Source organism: Mesoplodon densirostris, chromosome 3, assembly GCF_025265405.1.
Source record: "Mesoplodon densirostris isolate mMesDen1 chromosome 3, mMesDen1 primary haplotype, whole genome shotgun sequence".
NCBI classification, from domain to species: domain Eukaryota; kingdom Metazoa; phylum Chordata; class Mammalia; order Artiodactyla; family Ziphiidae; genus Mesoplodon; species Mesoplodon densirostris.
Genome location: NC_082663.1, coordinates 27,886,592 through 27,902,680, shown reverse-complemented (window position 1 = coordinate 27,902,680; position 16,089 = coordinate 27,886,592). Strand labels below are relative to the sequence as shown.

The window sequence follows — 16,089 nt, the reverse complement described above, 5'->3', positions numbered from 1 at the left end:
ACAGAGCAGCAAAAAAATTTGAGTCACCCAACTGTACACATTCCCAGTGGACACTGAACAAGGCAAAAATGCTCTGCCTTCTTGTTTCAGCTCTCATTCTGAAAACAAGTGTACTTTTCAGTCTGTTTAGTACCATATTTTTTACATTTTTGTACTTTTTGTTGATGGTTAAAATGGCCACAAAGCATAATTCGGAAGTGCTATATAGTGTTCTTAAGCACAAGAAAGCTGCGATGTGCCTTATGGAAAAAATACATGTTGCAGTTAAGTTTCGTTTAGGCACAAGTTACAGTGCTGTTGCCTGTGAGTTTGATGTTACTGAATCAACAATGTATATTAAATAAGCTATCATTAAACAGAAACTCACATAAAACAAAGTTGTGTATTGGTTGGTTGATGTAAACATGACCAGAGGCTCACAAGAACCTAACCCTATATTTCTCCTAGGAGCAATGGTTCAGTATTCACTAATTCAGTGTTTGTTATGACTTTATAGAACATAAATACCATAAATAACAATAATCAGCTATGTGTGTGTGTGTGTAATTATAACTTGCTTTCCCACTTACATTTTTTTGGTTTGTATATTGTGTCGGCCACTGCCTGATGCCTATCCCAAAAGGCATTCCCTACTTCCCCCTGATGTACACTAACAAAACTCTGATTGTGTTCAGACATCAGGGAGAGTAACTTGATTTCGGGTAATGTTAGCCCAGCACCCAGGATAGGTTTCACTTAACACACAGTTCTAGCTGGTAAAATATAAGGGGTCTGTCTTGCACTGCTTCCCATTTTTTCCTGCCTCCCATATGGTATAAAGATGTGATACTTTGAGGTGCTCCAGCCATCTTGCAACCATGAGGTAAAGGCCAAGAGAACTTCCCAAATGTTACCATAATTAAGCTGCTAAATCAGTGACAGTAATGCTCTACCTCCAGACTTCTTGTTGTGCAGAAAATAAATCCCTATTTTTAAACTGTTGTCAATTACATGTTTTCTCCATTACACAAGTGCTTTACAGCCAAAAGTATTGCTACTTATTTGCATAATGTTTAATCAGTTCAACAAATACTTGTGAACAAAACTTGTGAACAAGACAAATCACAGTGAAAGAAACAGATAAATTCATGCCCACATGGAACTTATATTCAGTAGGAAAAGACAGACCCATCCCCCTCAAAAAGAGTAAATTTATAAGTGCAACTATCAACTAGTTTGGGAAGAAACCTACTCTTAGTAAGTTCACAAGTCAGTCCCCATTTGTGGGAGCAGAAGAATGTGGGATACCAGAGAACATGCAGAAGGCATGTACATCGGCATATAACATGGAGCAAATGAAGAGCCAGGATTAATAAGTCTCCTAAGTGAAGATCAGTTAAAAGAGCTTCATTGGGGCTTCCCTGGTGGTTCAGTGGTTGAGAGTCCACCTGCCGATGCAGGGGACACGGATTCGTGCCTTGGTCTGGGAAGATCCTACATGCCGCGGAGCGGCTGGGCCCGTGAGCCATGGCCGCTGAGCCTGCGCGTCCGGAGCCTGTGCTCCGCAACGGGAGAGGCCACAACAGTGAGAGGCCCGCATACCACAAAAAAAAAAGAGAGCTTCATTGTACCCCCAGAGGAGGAAGCAACCAACTCATGAAGAGGTAAAAGTAAGGTGTTAAACTGAGTTTTAAAGAGTGGATAGGAGTTCACCAAGCATAGAAAGGAATGAAGAGCTTTCCAGAGAGAACAGGATATGCAGAGACACAGAGTAGTAATAGAACATGCCATGGTCGATGAGCACTTCTATGTGGCTGAAGGCTTCTTTCCACTAAAAAGGTGGGAAGAAATGAAATGAACATTAGGTTGAGACACACATTAAAAGGCTTTACATATCGTATCCAGGGTTTTGAATTTGTCCTTTGAACTCCAATACAGTGTTGAATAGAAGTGGAGGGAGAAGATATCCTTGTCTTGTTTCTAACCTTAGAGGGAAATACTCAGTTTTTCACCATTTAGTGTGATGTTTGTTATGGGTTTTTCATAGGTATCCTTTATCATGATAAAGAAATTCTTTTATATTCCTAGTTTATTGAGTGTTTTATCTTAGGGGCATATTGAATTTTGTTAAATGCTTTTTCTGCATCTATTGAGATAAACATGCAGTTGTAGCCCTTTATTCTATGGATAATGGTGTATTATGTTAATTGATTTTTGGATATTTAACCAACTTTTCACTCCTGAGATAAATCCTGCTTAGTTATGGTGTATAATCCTTTTCATGTTACTGCATTCGGTTTGGTAGTATTTTGTTTAGGATTTTTTTGCACCTACATTGATTAAGGTCAGCAGTTTATGAAAGTACAATATTTATAACAATATAAAGATCAGTAGTTTTCTTATCTTGTGATGTCTTTTATTAGATTTGGTACCAAGGTAATAATAGCCTCATAGAATAAATTGGGAAATGTTCCTTTTAAGTTTTGGAAGAATTTGTGGAAAATTGTTATTAATTCTTCTTTAAATGTTTGGTAGTATTTACCAGTGAAGTTATCCCAGCCTGGGCATTTCTTTTTTTTTCTTTTTTTTTTTTTTTTTTTTTTGCGGTACGCGGGCCTCTCACTGTTGTGGCCTCTCCTGTTGCGGAGCACAGGCTCCGGACGCACGGGCTCAGCGGCCATGGCTCACAGGCCCAGCCGCTCCGTGGCATGTGGGATCTTCCCGTACCGGGGCACGAACCCGTGTCCCCTGCATCAGCAGGCGGACTCCCAACCACTGTGCCACCAGGGAAGCCCCTGGGCATTTCTTTATGATAGTTTTTTACAATACAAATTCAATCTCTTAACTTGTTCTAGACCTATTGAGAATTTTCTTTTTATTCTGGAGTCAGTTTCAGTAGTTTATATCTTTCTAAGAATTTTTCCATTTAACCTAAGTCATCTAATTTGTTGGCATATAACTGTTCATGGTATTTCCTGATGGTCTTTTTTTTATTTCTGTAGGGTCAATGGTAATGTCCCCTCTTTCATAACTCATTTTATAATTTAAGACTTTTCTCTTTTATTCTTTTTGTTCAGTTTAGATAAAGATTTTTAAATTTTGTTTTCTTTACCTTTTTTTAATTAAAGTATAGTTGATTTACAGTGTTAGTTTCTGTAGAACACAGTGATTTGATATTTTTATAGATTATACTCCATTTAACTTTATTATAAAATATTGGTTATATTCCATGTGCTGTACATTACTTCCTTGTATCTTATTTATTTTATACCTAGTAATTTGTACCACTTAATCCCCTTCCCCTATCTGGCCCCTCTCCCCTCCCCTCTCCCCACTGGTCACCACTAGTTTGTTCTCTGTATCTGTGAGTCTGTTTCTGTTTTGTTATATTCATTCATTTGCTTTATTTTTAGATTCCACATATAAGTGAAAGTGTACAGTTTTTGTCTTTCTCTGTCTGGCTTACTTCACTAAGCACAATGCCCTCCGGGTCCATCTATGTTGTTGGGAATGGCACCATTTTGTTCTTTTTTATGGAAGAGTAATATTCCATTGTACACATATACATATATACATGTGGGTATATATATACCACATCTTCTTTATCCATTCGTCTGTTGATTGACACTTAGGTTGATTCCATAACTTGGCTATTGTAAATAATGCTGCTATGAACACTGGGGGGCATGTATCTTCTTGTAGTAGTGTTTTTCTTTTCTTCGGATACATAACAAGGAGTGGAATTGCTGGATCCTATGATAGTTCTATTTTTAGTTTTTTGAGGAACCTCCATATCATTTTCCAAAGAGGTTCTACCAATTTACATTCCCACCAACAGTGCATGAGGGTTCACTATTCTCCACATCCTCCCCAACATTTATTATTTGTGGTCTTTTTGATGATAGCCATTTTGACAGGTATGGAGTAATATCTCATTGTGGTTTTGATTTGCATCTCCCTGATGATTAGTGATGTTGAGCATCTTTTCATCTGCCTTTTGGCCATTTGTATTCTTCTGTGGAAAAATGTCTATTCAGGTCCTCTGCCCATTTTTTAATTTGGTTGTTTGTTTTTATGATATTGAGTTGTATGAGCTGTTTATATATTTTGGATGTTAACGTCTTATCAGACATACTATTTGCAAATATTTTCTCCCATTTAGTAGGTTGTCTTTTCATTTTGTTGATGGGTTTCCTTTGCTGTGCAAAAGCTTTTTAAGTTTAATTAGGTCCCATTTGTTTGTTTTTGCTTTTGTTTTCCCTTGCTTGAGGAGATAGATCCAAATAAATATTGCTAAAACTTATGTCAAAGGGTGTACTGCCTGTGTTTTCTTCTAGGAGTTTTATGGTTTCTGGTCTTACATCTAGGTCTTAATCCATCTTAAGTGTTTTTTTGTACATGGTGTGAGAAAATGTTCTAATTTCTTTATTTTACATGTAGCTGTCCAGTTTTCCAAGCATCACTTATTGAAGAGATTGACTTTACCCCATTACTGTATTTTTTTTTTTTTTTTTTGCGGTACGTGGACCTCTCACTGTTATGGCCTCTCCCATTGCGGAGCACAGGCTCTGGACGTGCAGGCTCAGTGGCCATGGCTCACAGGCCCAGCCGCTGCGCGGCATGTGGGATCTTCCTGGACCGGGGCACAAACCCGTGTCCCCTGCATCGGCAGGTGGACTCTCAACCACTACACCACCAGGGAAGCCCTATTGTATATTTTTGCCTCCTTTGTGGTAGATCAATTGACCGTAAGCATGTGGGTTTGTTTCTGGTCTCTCTATCCTCTTTTAATGGTCTATTTGTCTGTTTTGTGCTGTTCTGATTACTAACACTTTGTAGTATTGTCTGAAGTCAAGGAGCGTGATACCTCTAGCTTTGTTCTTTTTATTCAAGATTGCATTGGCTATTTGGGGTCCTTTGTAGCTCCATATAAATTTAGGATTATTTGTTCTAGTTCTGTGAAAAATTCCCTTGATATTTTGATAAAGATTGCATTGAATCTGTGGATTGCTTTGGGTAGTATGGGCATTTTAACAATATCATTTCGTGAAGATGGGGTGTCTTTCCATTTATTTGTATTATCTTCAGTTTCCTTAAACAATGTCTTATAGTTTTCAGAGTATAGGTCTTTCACCTCCTTGGCTAAGTTTATTCCTAGGTATTTTATTCTTTTTGATGCAGTTGTAAATGGGATTGTTCTCTTGCTTTCTCTTTCTGATAGTTCATTATTAGTGTATAGAAAAGCAACAGATTTCTGTATGTTATTCTTTTTTAATTAATTTATTTATTTTTGGCTGTGTTGGATCTTCATTGCTGCATGCAGGCTTTCTCTAGTTGTGGAGAGTGGGGGCTACTCTTCATTGTGGTGCATGGGCTTCTTATTACAGTGGCTTCTCTTGTTGTGGAGCACGGGCTCTAGGTGCATGGGCTTCAGTAGTTGTGGCTCATGGCCTCTAGAGAGCAGGCTCAGTAATTGTGGTGCACAGGCTTAGTTGCTCCATAGCATGTAGGATCTTCCTGGACCAGGGATCAAACCCATGTCCCCTGCACTGGCAGGTGGATTCTTTACCACTGCACCACTAGGGAAGTCCCAAGATTTCTGTATATTATTCTTATATCCTGCAATTTTACTGAATTCATTTATTAGTTCAAATAGGTTTTGGGGGGGGTTTTTGGTGGAGACATTAGAGTTTTCTATATAAAGTGTCATGTCACCTCAAATAGTGACAATTCTTCCCTTCCGATTTGGATGTCTTTCATTTATTTATTTATTTTTTGGTCTGTTTTCTGTGGCTAGAACTTCCAATTCTATGTTGAATAAAAGTGGTGAGAGTGGGCATCCTTGCCTTGTTCTTGATCTTAGAGGAAAAGCTCTCAACTTTTCACCATTGAGTATGATGTTAGCTGTGGGTTTGTTATAAATGGCCTGTATTGTGTTGCAATATGTTCCCACTGTACCAACTTTGTTGAGAGTTTTTATCCTGAATTGATGTTGAATTTTGTCAAATGCTTTTTCTGCATCTATTGAGATGATCATGTGATTTTTATCCTTCATTTTGTTAATGTAATCTATTGGATTGTCCAAAAAGTTCATTCGGGTTTTTCAGTAGCATCTTACAGAAAAACTTGAATTGAAATTGTTGGCCAATCCAATATTACATTGATTGGTACCCTCCTTGTGCATATGTTGGTGTGCTGAATGGTGTCACAATATTTATCAGAAGCTCTGTTCATGTTTCTTTATTTTTCTTTCCTTTCTGTTCTTCAGACTGAATATCTATTGATCTGTCTTCAAGTTCACCAGTTCTTTAATACCAGTTCAAATCTACTGTTGAGCCTCTTTTAGGAATTTCTCATAAGGGCTATTGAACTTTTTACTCCAGTATTCCTATTTGGTTCTTTTGTAAAAGTTATATCTCTTTAGCAATATTCTCTGTTTAATAAGACATTGTCATCACAGCTTCCTTTACTTCTCTAAGGGTTGTTTCCTTTAGTTCTTGGAAATATTTATAATGGTTGCCTTGACGTCTTTGTTAAGACTAACATCTGGGGCCTCTCAGGGTATTTCTCTTGCCTGCTTTTTTTCTTGTGTATGGATTACACTTTCCCATTTCTTTGAATGTCTCAATTTTTTGTTTAAGGTGAACCTAGTAAGTAATATATTGTAGCAACTCAAGATATGATTCTCTTCCATTCTCTACAGGGCCTCTTTATTTTTAATTTTTACTTTTTTGTCTACTTGCTTAGGGACTTGGAAAGACTATTTTAATGATGTCTATTTACCTTGCAGTGTGAAATTTCTGATGACATTCCTCAGAGGGCAATGCCATGGGCATATGCACAGTCACCCTAGGATGATAGTGGCTTTAGAGGGCCTCTTTGACTATCTCTTTACCTAATCTCTATTTTTAAGCTGTCTGCTTCATGTGATATCACACCCAGCTATTGTGCTAGAAAATTTCAGGCAGATTGCTGTATTTTTTTCAGTTATGCCCTAGGGCATACATTGCTTCACAGTCAGATCCAATTACATTTAAGAAAGTAGTTTTTGAGAACAATCTGAGGCTTTATCTGAATCAGAAAGAGTCTTCTTAGCTGTCTTTTTCCCTAGTTCTCTGGCAAACTAGCTGGTCAAAGGTATAGTTTGTTGCTTTCATACAACTACCAGCCTCCTCTTAGTTGCTTATTAGCAAAATCTCCACTGTTTGAGTTCCCTTAGGTTTGAACTTTCCCATACTGTGTTTCAGATAAAACTGGTTCCTTTGGGGAGAACTTCAGAGCTCCCTGTTCTCATGGACTGCCTCTCCCACTGGGCAAAATCTCTGAGCCACTGCTCTAGGTGCTTTATTTTACTGGTATATTCATTTCCTAGGGTTGCCATAACAAAGTATCACAAACTGGGGAACAACAGAAATTTATTGTCTCACAGTTCTGAAGATCAGAAATCTGAAATCAAGGTGTTATTAGGGCCATGTTGCCTCTGAAGTTTCTAGGGGAGGGTACATTCCAGGCCTCTCTCCTAGCTTCTGGTTATTCCTTGGCTTGTGGAGCATAACTCCAATCTTTATATAGCATTCATCCTGTGTGCATGTGTCTCTCTTAATATGGTATTCTTTTTATAAGGACACCAGTCATATTGGATTGGGGCCCACCCTAATGACCTCATCTTAACTTGATTACATCTGCAAAACCCATATTTCCAAATAAGGTCACATTCGCAGATACCAGAGGTTAAGACTTCAACATATCTTTTGGGGGGTATGCAAAACCCATAAAGCAAGGGAACTTAGAGGATGCAGTCTGTAGAGATCAGCATCTCAAAGCACAAAGCAATAAGAGAGAGGTAAAGAATGGATCTGGGGGAGAGGGGTTAATGCAAATGGAGACTAAACAGCCTAAACCCTTTCCAAAGGTAGCTGACTTATAACAAGCACTGGAACCAAAGAAGTAAAGTACAAAGATAAGAATTTGGCTGTGTTTCTTGGATTACAATGGATTACAATGACCAGTGCACTCAAATTCCTCTTCCCCTCGGCAAATGTTACCTCTGTAGTGGAGCTGTATTTTAGCCTATTGTCACAAGCCATTATAATCACTAAGTAAAATTTATTTATTTTTATCTATTTACTTATTTATTTATTTATTTCCTTCCCTTGTTCTGAATTCAAGTTTAGCAAACTGATTAAAACTTGGCTTCCATATGGTTTTTCCATAGTGCAAGAATATTCTGACCACCTTATTAGAATATTCTGGTCTAAGAAATTGTTCTTATTCTTATTATGAATTGGCATTTCTGTGTGCGGGTCTATTTAAAATATTGATTTTCCTGGGTGTGAAGAGCTGAGGACCATATTGATTCCTTAATCAAATTTCTACCTTGCAGGTTACTGTCAGAGCAGTCAACTGGTCTACCAAAATGACTCTTCTGCCTCTTCTTTACTTCACAACTATAATAAATAGATATTGCATGAGTACTCAGTAAAGCACTAACGTTTATTGAATACTTACTATGTGTAATCTAATATGAGGCTCTCTCACCCAATTCTCATAATAATCTTGAGAGGTAACCCCATTTTACATCTAAGGAAACTAAAGCAAAGAAAGGACAACTTTAGTGTCCCCTAGCTAGTAAGTTGCAGAGCTGGTCTTTGAACTTTGGTCTTCTCAACTCCAAAGCCTGTAATAGTTCCATTACAACAAGTTGCCTTTCTGACTATTGATGTCATAGACCAATGACCAAAGCTTGTTCATTATAATTCAATTTAATAGGTCTTTATTAGCACCTAATTATATTTTATATTTTCATAGGCATTGTGGGGAACATGAAAGAAGTTACCAAAAATAACCCCTTGCTTCTGGAAGCTTGTAACCTAATTTAACAAAAAGGAATTAAGTGTAATAATACAGTACATAATTAACTCCCAGAATAATATTTGTGAATTATAAATGCTGCTAGAAGTCAGAAATCAGTAAGGAATTAATATAGATACGGAGGCTTCACAGAGGTTGAATAGGTTATACAGAGAGATGTTTTAGAAAAGAGATCTACCATTAGAGAACATATTTGGGTAAGAATGAATGTAACATATTTTGGGATAAAGAGAAGACAGTCCTATGTAGAGCAGAGGGAAAGTGGAATGAAAGAAAATAGTGGGTCAATGAGTAGTCAGGAAAGACCTCACACCTCAAACATCTGATTACTCTGTCTGAACTTGGTTTTTCAGGCATTGTAGAAATATTGAAGTGTATTATACAATACTGTTTGTTTTTTAAATGACTCACTGAAAATAAGTCTGTCAGGATATGTGGAAAGCCAAAGTCAAAGACAGGGGTTCATTTCTCTGGGCCAGAGATGCCAGCCAAGAGCTACGGTATGCCTCTGCCAGCTAGGGCAGTGGTTTAGCCACCCGAGAGCAGCACTTGCCACAGGCAGCCTTTCTGCTTCCACTTACGACCTGAGACATTCTGCCTCTGGCCACCTTCCAGAGCTATGACACTGACTCGTTCAAGCCACAGTGAGGATGGCAGAGAGTTTACAGATGCATGTATTCAAGCATTTTATCCGTCTTAAGCAAGAAGTTGTTTAGTGAGTTTTAGCATGGCCGTGTTGTGAAGAGCCAGGCTCTCTTTAGTACTTAAAGCATTTTGGAGGAAATATGCCTAGGAAAATTGAATTGATGCTATTTATGACTGACATGGTTTTCTTCTAAGTGTCTGGAATGTCTGCTCAGAGATCACCAACTTGAGGACTCAAAAGGCATGCCCAAGAGACCTTGCCGCAAGTGGCAGCTCTATCAACAGCCAGTTGTGAAAAGCAAAGAGGATTATGTGACTATTAGAATAGCTAGTGCTATTTATATCACATAAAAAGGTGGTCCAAGGTCATCACTCTTACACCAGTCTTGGTAAATTTTTCGTGACATGTTTTCCTCAGTTGTTGTTGAAATGTCTCCTTTGGTGACACCCACCAGCAAAGGATAAAGTTCAAATTCTTGAACTTGTTTTCAATGTTCTCTACAACTCTCCTTTTGCTATCTTTTAACTGCTTACCTGCTCTGATCAAACAGCTCTAACTCACTATTGCCCAAACTTGGGCCTTTTCACCTGTATGTTTTTGCCCCACCACCACCCCATCTAAAACATACCCCTTACTTCCCCTCCTTACCCCTCCTATCCCTCTGTTTAGATCCTGCATATCCTTTAAGAGGCAGTATAAATTCTGCTTCTCCGTGAGATCAGCTTCACAGAGATTATAGGTAGTCTACTCTTTATTTCTGTGGCTGGTGTTCTCAATATACATTCTGTTTTACATTTTTTAAATGTTTTTAGATTTGAAACTCCTAAAGGGCAGGAAATGACTCCTAACTCTGCACACAGCCAAGAGCCCTGTGTAATTAGGAACTGAAATTTTCATGCTTTTAATGATACTGATATTTTGAATATGAATAGAGGAATGCAGTAAGGAGAGTAGTTGGTTGTTACTCCTATAATTTATAAGAAAAAATCATGGTGATCCAGGTACCACTGAAGAATTTGTATAAATGTATAAAGTTTATGACTATTGTTAGGGTTACTTGTCAAAGGTGACTGTGTCCTAGTGGAGGAGTGAGGCTAGGTTAGGCTAGCTGACTGAGATTCTCAAACTAAACTTTTATGCTCTTTCCCTTGGCCATAGAAAAGTGAACTTCTCCAAGTAAGGGTCACTTTTCCCCCAAGTGCCTAGTCTCTCTGGAAAGCTGGGGGAGCTAGAAATGAGTTCCTGTTTCTCTGCCTGATACTGTAGTTTCTGCCAGATGTTATAATCTATCTCAACAACTGTGCCAGCTTCATGATTGCTATTATAGTACTCCCTTGGTGATACAGATTTCTTTCGGCAGGGATAGCAGATGCTCCCACTGTCACCAAGAGTGAAAAGCAGCAGCAACATATGCTGACATAAGGCCAGTAAAAACTAGAATCTTCCACCAGTCATTGTCTGAATCATTCGACAATGACTTAAATACAAACTTCCCTTATTTCTTATCTTTTCCACCCTCACACCCCATTTTTAGATTTATTCAACATTTTTTGGCTATGATGATTCAGAATTGCACTATGCACAAAAAGAAGTAGACTGATGCCATTTTTATGAATGCTTCTGGGTGAAACAGTCTTGGCATATGAATGTCTTATCACCTTATATTATAACTGGTTTATGGGAGATACTGCTTCTGAGACAGAAATTCTTACAGTCTGTTCCCTATGGCCTATACAGATAGTAAGGCCAATGCTTTTGTTCTATTTTTTACATTTTGTTCTATCTTGTGGTAATATGCTATAGGGATGATAGAAATATACGCACCATTCAACTCTAAACCACCAAGGAGATTCAGTACTTAGTTTTGGAAAAGACTGATCAAACAGTCACCATCAGCTCATCAAATGCTTTGAAGTATCAGGCAAGGTAACTGGAAAATGCTTGAAGAGGTTAGACTATACATGAATATTTGTAGCCTGCTGAGGTGTTTCCCCAATTGTAAAAATGTTAGGGAAAATATGAAGAAAATGTGCACCATTTTCTTAGGGAAAGAATGCTTTATATTCCATGCCAACGTTTCTTCTTTCTTTTACTTTCTTCCTTTTTTTAGTATTAGGAATTAAAAATATTTGGTGCAGCTTAGAATATGATCTGGTGACAAAGTATGATTGTGAATTTGTCTAGCTTCTAATCTGTTTTAACTGTTTTCTTTACCTCTGTGCACAATTGGCTTCTGGGTAAGGAACCTCACTTGTTACCACCCACCTTCTTGACTGGTATTGACTAAATAGTAATATGGGTCCTCCTGGGGGATCTTCTGTTGAGTAAAGTTATTTCCTTTACTGGATCCCTCCCAGTATGGTGTCTGTAAAACATGCTGAATTTTTTGGTTGTTATCAAAACAGTCTCCTAAGCCCACGGTCTGGATTCTGACTTGGATTGGAGAGTTGCAGTTTCACAAGGATCAAATGAATGTGCATTTCTGGAAGGAAGGAACATTTTTTGTGGTCACGGTAAATGCCACTGGACATCACCAGTTTTAGACTTAGGGGCATCCGAGAAGAATGTGATATTTTTCCATATTTTAGCTTCTTGCTTTTTGAAGCTAGTTTCCTTGAGTCTGTGGCATGCTCTCATACTGGAATGATTTTTCTCTTAGACTGATTATAGATATACTCGGTCATACTTCAGCCCCCAGTATTTGGGAGCTCCCTGAATTAAATGTGTGAATTTAATCTGGCCTATGTAATTATTAAAAATGAGAAATTAGATGCAGATATATTGCAGTCTACTCAGATTCAGGTACTACTCTCAAAGTTAAGAAGAGGGAAGAAGGAGGATATGCACGAAGACAATTTACCAAGGATCAGGCTGTATCTTTTTTCTGTTTCTGGTTTAATAAATCTCAGGAAGTTTCTTGAAAGGCATATATGGAAATTGTGGGTAAAAACATGGATGATATAGTGGTGAAATAAGGAGAAGGAAATGAAAATAAATGGAGGTATAAATTAATTTGGTGATGGATCAGGGAACTTTGGTTGGAGATATACATTTCTAAGAACCTCTTATATTATTTATTTTAAAATAATTTTAAATTGGGAGAAAAATTATAAAATAATACAAAAAACTCCTATAGTCCCTCACCCAAGTTCTCCAAATGTTAACATTCTACTAACATTTGTTTTCTCTCTTTCCCCTTAATCCTCCTTTCCCCTTAATCCTCCAGTGTGTATATTTCAAAAAAAAAAAAAATTAATTAATTAATTAATTTAATTTAATTAAAATAAGAACACTCTCCTACATAGCCAAATGCAGACATCCAAAGAAATTAATAGTCCTACAACACTACATCCAATACACAGGCCTTATTTAGATTTTACTACCTATACCAATTGTGTCTCTTTCTGATTTCTGGTTTAGCATCCAGTTCAGATCATGAGCTGCATTTAGTTGTCATTTCTCTTTAGGCTCTTACACCTGGAACAGTTCCTCAGTCTTTCTCTGGTTTTCATGATCTTGAGTTTTAAAGTAGTGAGGTCTTTCATTTGGAAGCATGTTTTTTACCCCAGGTCCATCTGATGTTTCCTTGGGACCAGTGTCAGCTCATGCTTTCTTAGCAGGAATACTACAGAAGTGATGCTGCCCTTGTCTAAAGGCCTGAGAACCAGGAGTGCCAGTGGTGTAAGTTCCAATCTGATTTCAAATCCTGATAACCAGAAGCACCAGTAGTGTAAATTCTAGTCTAAGCCTGAGTCCAAAAGCAGAAGGCATATGTCCCAACTCAAAGACAGTCAGGCAGAGAGACTGAATTCTCCCTTATTCAGCCTTTTTTATTATAGTCAGGCCTCCAACAGATTGGATAAAGTCAATCCACATTAGGGAATGTAATCTGTTTCACTCAATCTGCTGATTCAAATGTTGCTATCATCCAGAAACACCCTCTCAGAGACACCTAGAATGTTTAACCAAATAACCTGTGGCCCAGTCAAGTTTACACATAAAATTAACCATCATAAATCTAACCCTTGTCAACTTGATACCATAAACTAAACATATGTTTACCATATGATACAGTAGTCAGGCTCCTTGGTACTTACCCAAGGGAGTCAAAAATGTATGTCCACACAAAAACCTGCACACAGATGTTTATAGCAGCTTTATTCATAATTGCCAAAACCTGGAAGCAGCCAAGATGCTCTTCAGTAGGTGAATGGATAAAAAACCTGTAACACATACAGAAAATGGAATATTATTAAGCACTAAAAATAAAGGGAGCTATCAAGCTATGAAAAACATGAAGACACCTTAAATGCATATTATTAAGTGAAAGAAGCCCATCTGAAATAACTACATACTGTATGATTCCAACTATATGACATTACTGAAAAGGCAAAACTATGGAGACAATAAAAAGATCATAGATACAGAAAAAAATCTCCTTAAGCCATATTTAATCTCCAAATAAAGACAATAACAAGGTCAAAATGCCACCTGCCGTGATACACCTCTCCTGCATACAGCAAAAACCACACTAGCCACTTCCCAGAAAAGGAGGTAAAGTCCTGAGTGATGCTTACTCTTCTCCTTGATGTCCAGTAACTTAAATTCAGTGATGTAAAGTTGATAATACTTAAATACTATGATATAAAATCAATACCTCTTATAAGTGGATAAGAGAATGAAGAAAGCAATGATTTGTGTAAACATATATTAAAATGAGGAAATACTCATGACTACTACAGTCCTCAGTTCTGTAACTGGTCACATGGTTGTAATTAGTATTTTTAACTAACTTCTCTCATTACCCTGTCTGTATTACCTTTGCCATCAGCAACTTCAACTGGTAATGGTTTGCTACCAGGTGGAGTGATTCAAATATTAATTTCTGAAGGGTCTGGGCAATTAGCAGTCCTGCCTGGATTGGGGTGTTGTATTTTCCACTGACCTTAAATCATAAGTAGTGGTAATACTAAGAGACACCCTAAGGGATCACCTGTATTCCAGACATAGTTTTCCTTACCTTCATTGTCCAATTTTTCCTTGGTAATTGGGATCAATCACCCTAGGCAGCATAGTAACTCCCTTCTTTGCCTGTTGATTCACAGGCATGAGGGAGTGCAAAGGGGCTGGATAACAGTCTTAAATTCCAGATCAGTGGAATCATTGTTGTATCTCCTGGTGGAAACATTCTTCCCTTTGGAACTAAGGCCTCTAGGTCAGCAGAGCATAAGGTCTTGGGAAGAGGAAGCAAAAATTTTGCTAATGGGTTACTAGGGGTAATAGTGAGATGTGATACTCCCACTTTCACTGCTTGATTCCTGGACCCATGAATCCTGGCTGTGAGAGAAATAGCACATATATCAGACGGTGACTCAGAGCATATACAGCATTCTGGAGAACCTTGCCCCAGACCTGCAAGGTATTGCCACCTAACTGGTGCTTTAACTGAGTCTTCAAAAAGCCATTTCACCATTGTATCAAGCCAGCTGCTTCAGGATAGTGGGGAAGATGGTAAGACCACTGAATTCCATAAGCATGGGTCCATTGCCACACTTCTTTTTCTGTGAAGTGAGTTCCTTGATCAGAATATTGTAAGGCCCTTGCTTGGCCCAGGGAGTATCTTTCCTTGCCTCTTCCATCTTCCATTATCTCCAGCATTCCTTGATTTGTGGCTGGATAATTCCAATATCTACTGTCATCTTCACACGGCCTTCTCTTCTCCCTGTGTGTCTCTCCTCTCTTTGTCTCTTATGAGGACACTTGTTCGTGGATTTAGGACCCATCCAGAAAATCCCAAATGATCATGCCTCAAGATCCTTAACTTACTTACATCTACAAAGGTGCTTTTTTTCTAAATGAGGTGACATTCACAAGTCCTGGGAGTTAGGACATGAACATATGGGGACCACCATTCAACCCACTGCAGTCATTTAAGTTTTTTCTTTTCTCTTTTTTAATGGATAAAGAAACTAAGGTTCAGATAATTTACATAATTTGGTCTAGATGAGATAAAAGAATTTGAATCTGGATTAATCTTCCACCAAAATCTGTGCTATTTCTATCACTGTCTCTTATGTGAAGCTCTCTGGATTGCATGTGTATCTTGAGTAGAGTTGGAAATTTATAAACATGGTGACTCTTGCTCTCTTTTCATACTAGCTTGTGCTATTATCATTCTAGCATACATCCAGGTAAACCCACCTTTACCAGGAGAGATGCCTGGGGAACTCCTTTTGAGAATATGCCTGAAGCATAGTTAGTCCAATTTGACCATGTTAAAACACTAAAAAAGAGCAGCAACTTTCCAGCAAACCAACTCACTGCTGTAGGTGGCATTTGTATCATTCTCTTTCACATCAGCAGAGGTGGCAGATGGTTTAAGTCATACATTTGGGTTATCAGCAGGACACAATTTTCCACAGATGAATGTAAACAGCACTTTTTGAAAACATGGTTTTTATGGAATATTTTAATCATAATTGTTGTTTATCACCAAAATTCAGAAGACACCCTTAACTAGGTACACATGACATGTTGACCTACACCCAAATGTTCTGAGTTCACAACCTTTCTAAGGAGTCTTATTTTAGCCT

The 16,089-nt window shown here is 38.0% G+C and overlaps 1 protein-coding gene across 1 annotated transcript in view; it reads right to left on the bottom strand.

The window, feature by feature from the left end:
• LOC132486726 (phosphorylase b kinase regulatory subunit beta-like) overlaps positions 1–16,089 on the bottom strand; it is a 109,496-nt gene that overhangs the window by 67,706 nt on the left and 25,701 nt on the right. Inside the window, 2 exon segments of the mRNA XM_060094308.1 lie at positions 8,816–8,849; positions 13,061–13,202. Coding sequence (XP_059950291.1) covers positions 8,816–8,849; positions 13,061–13,202 — 176 coding nt within the window.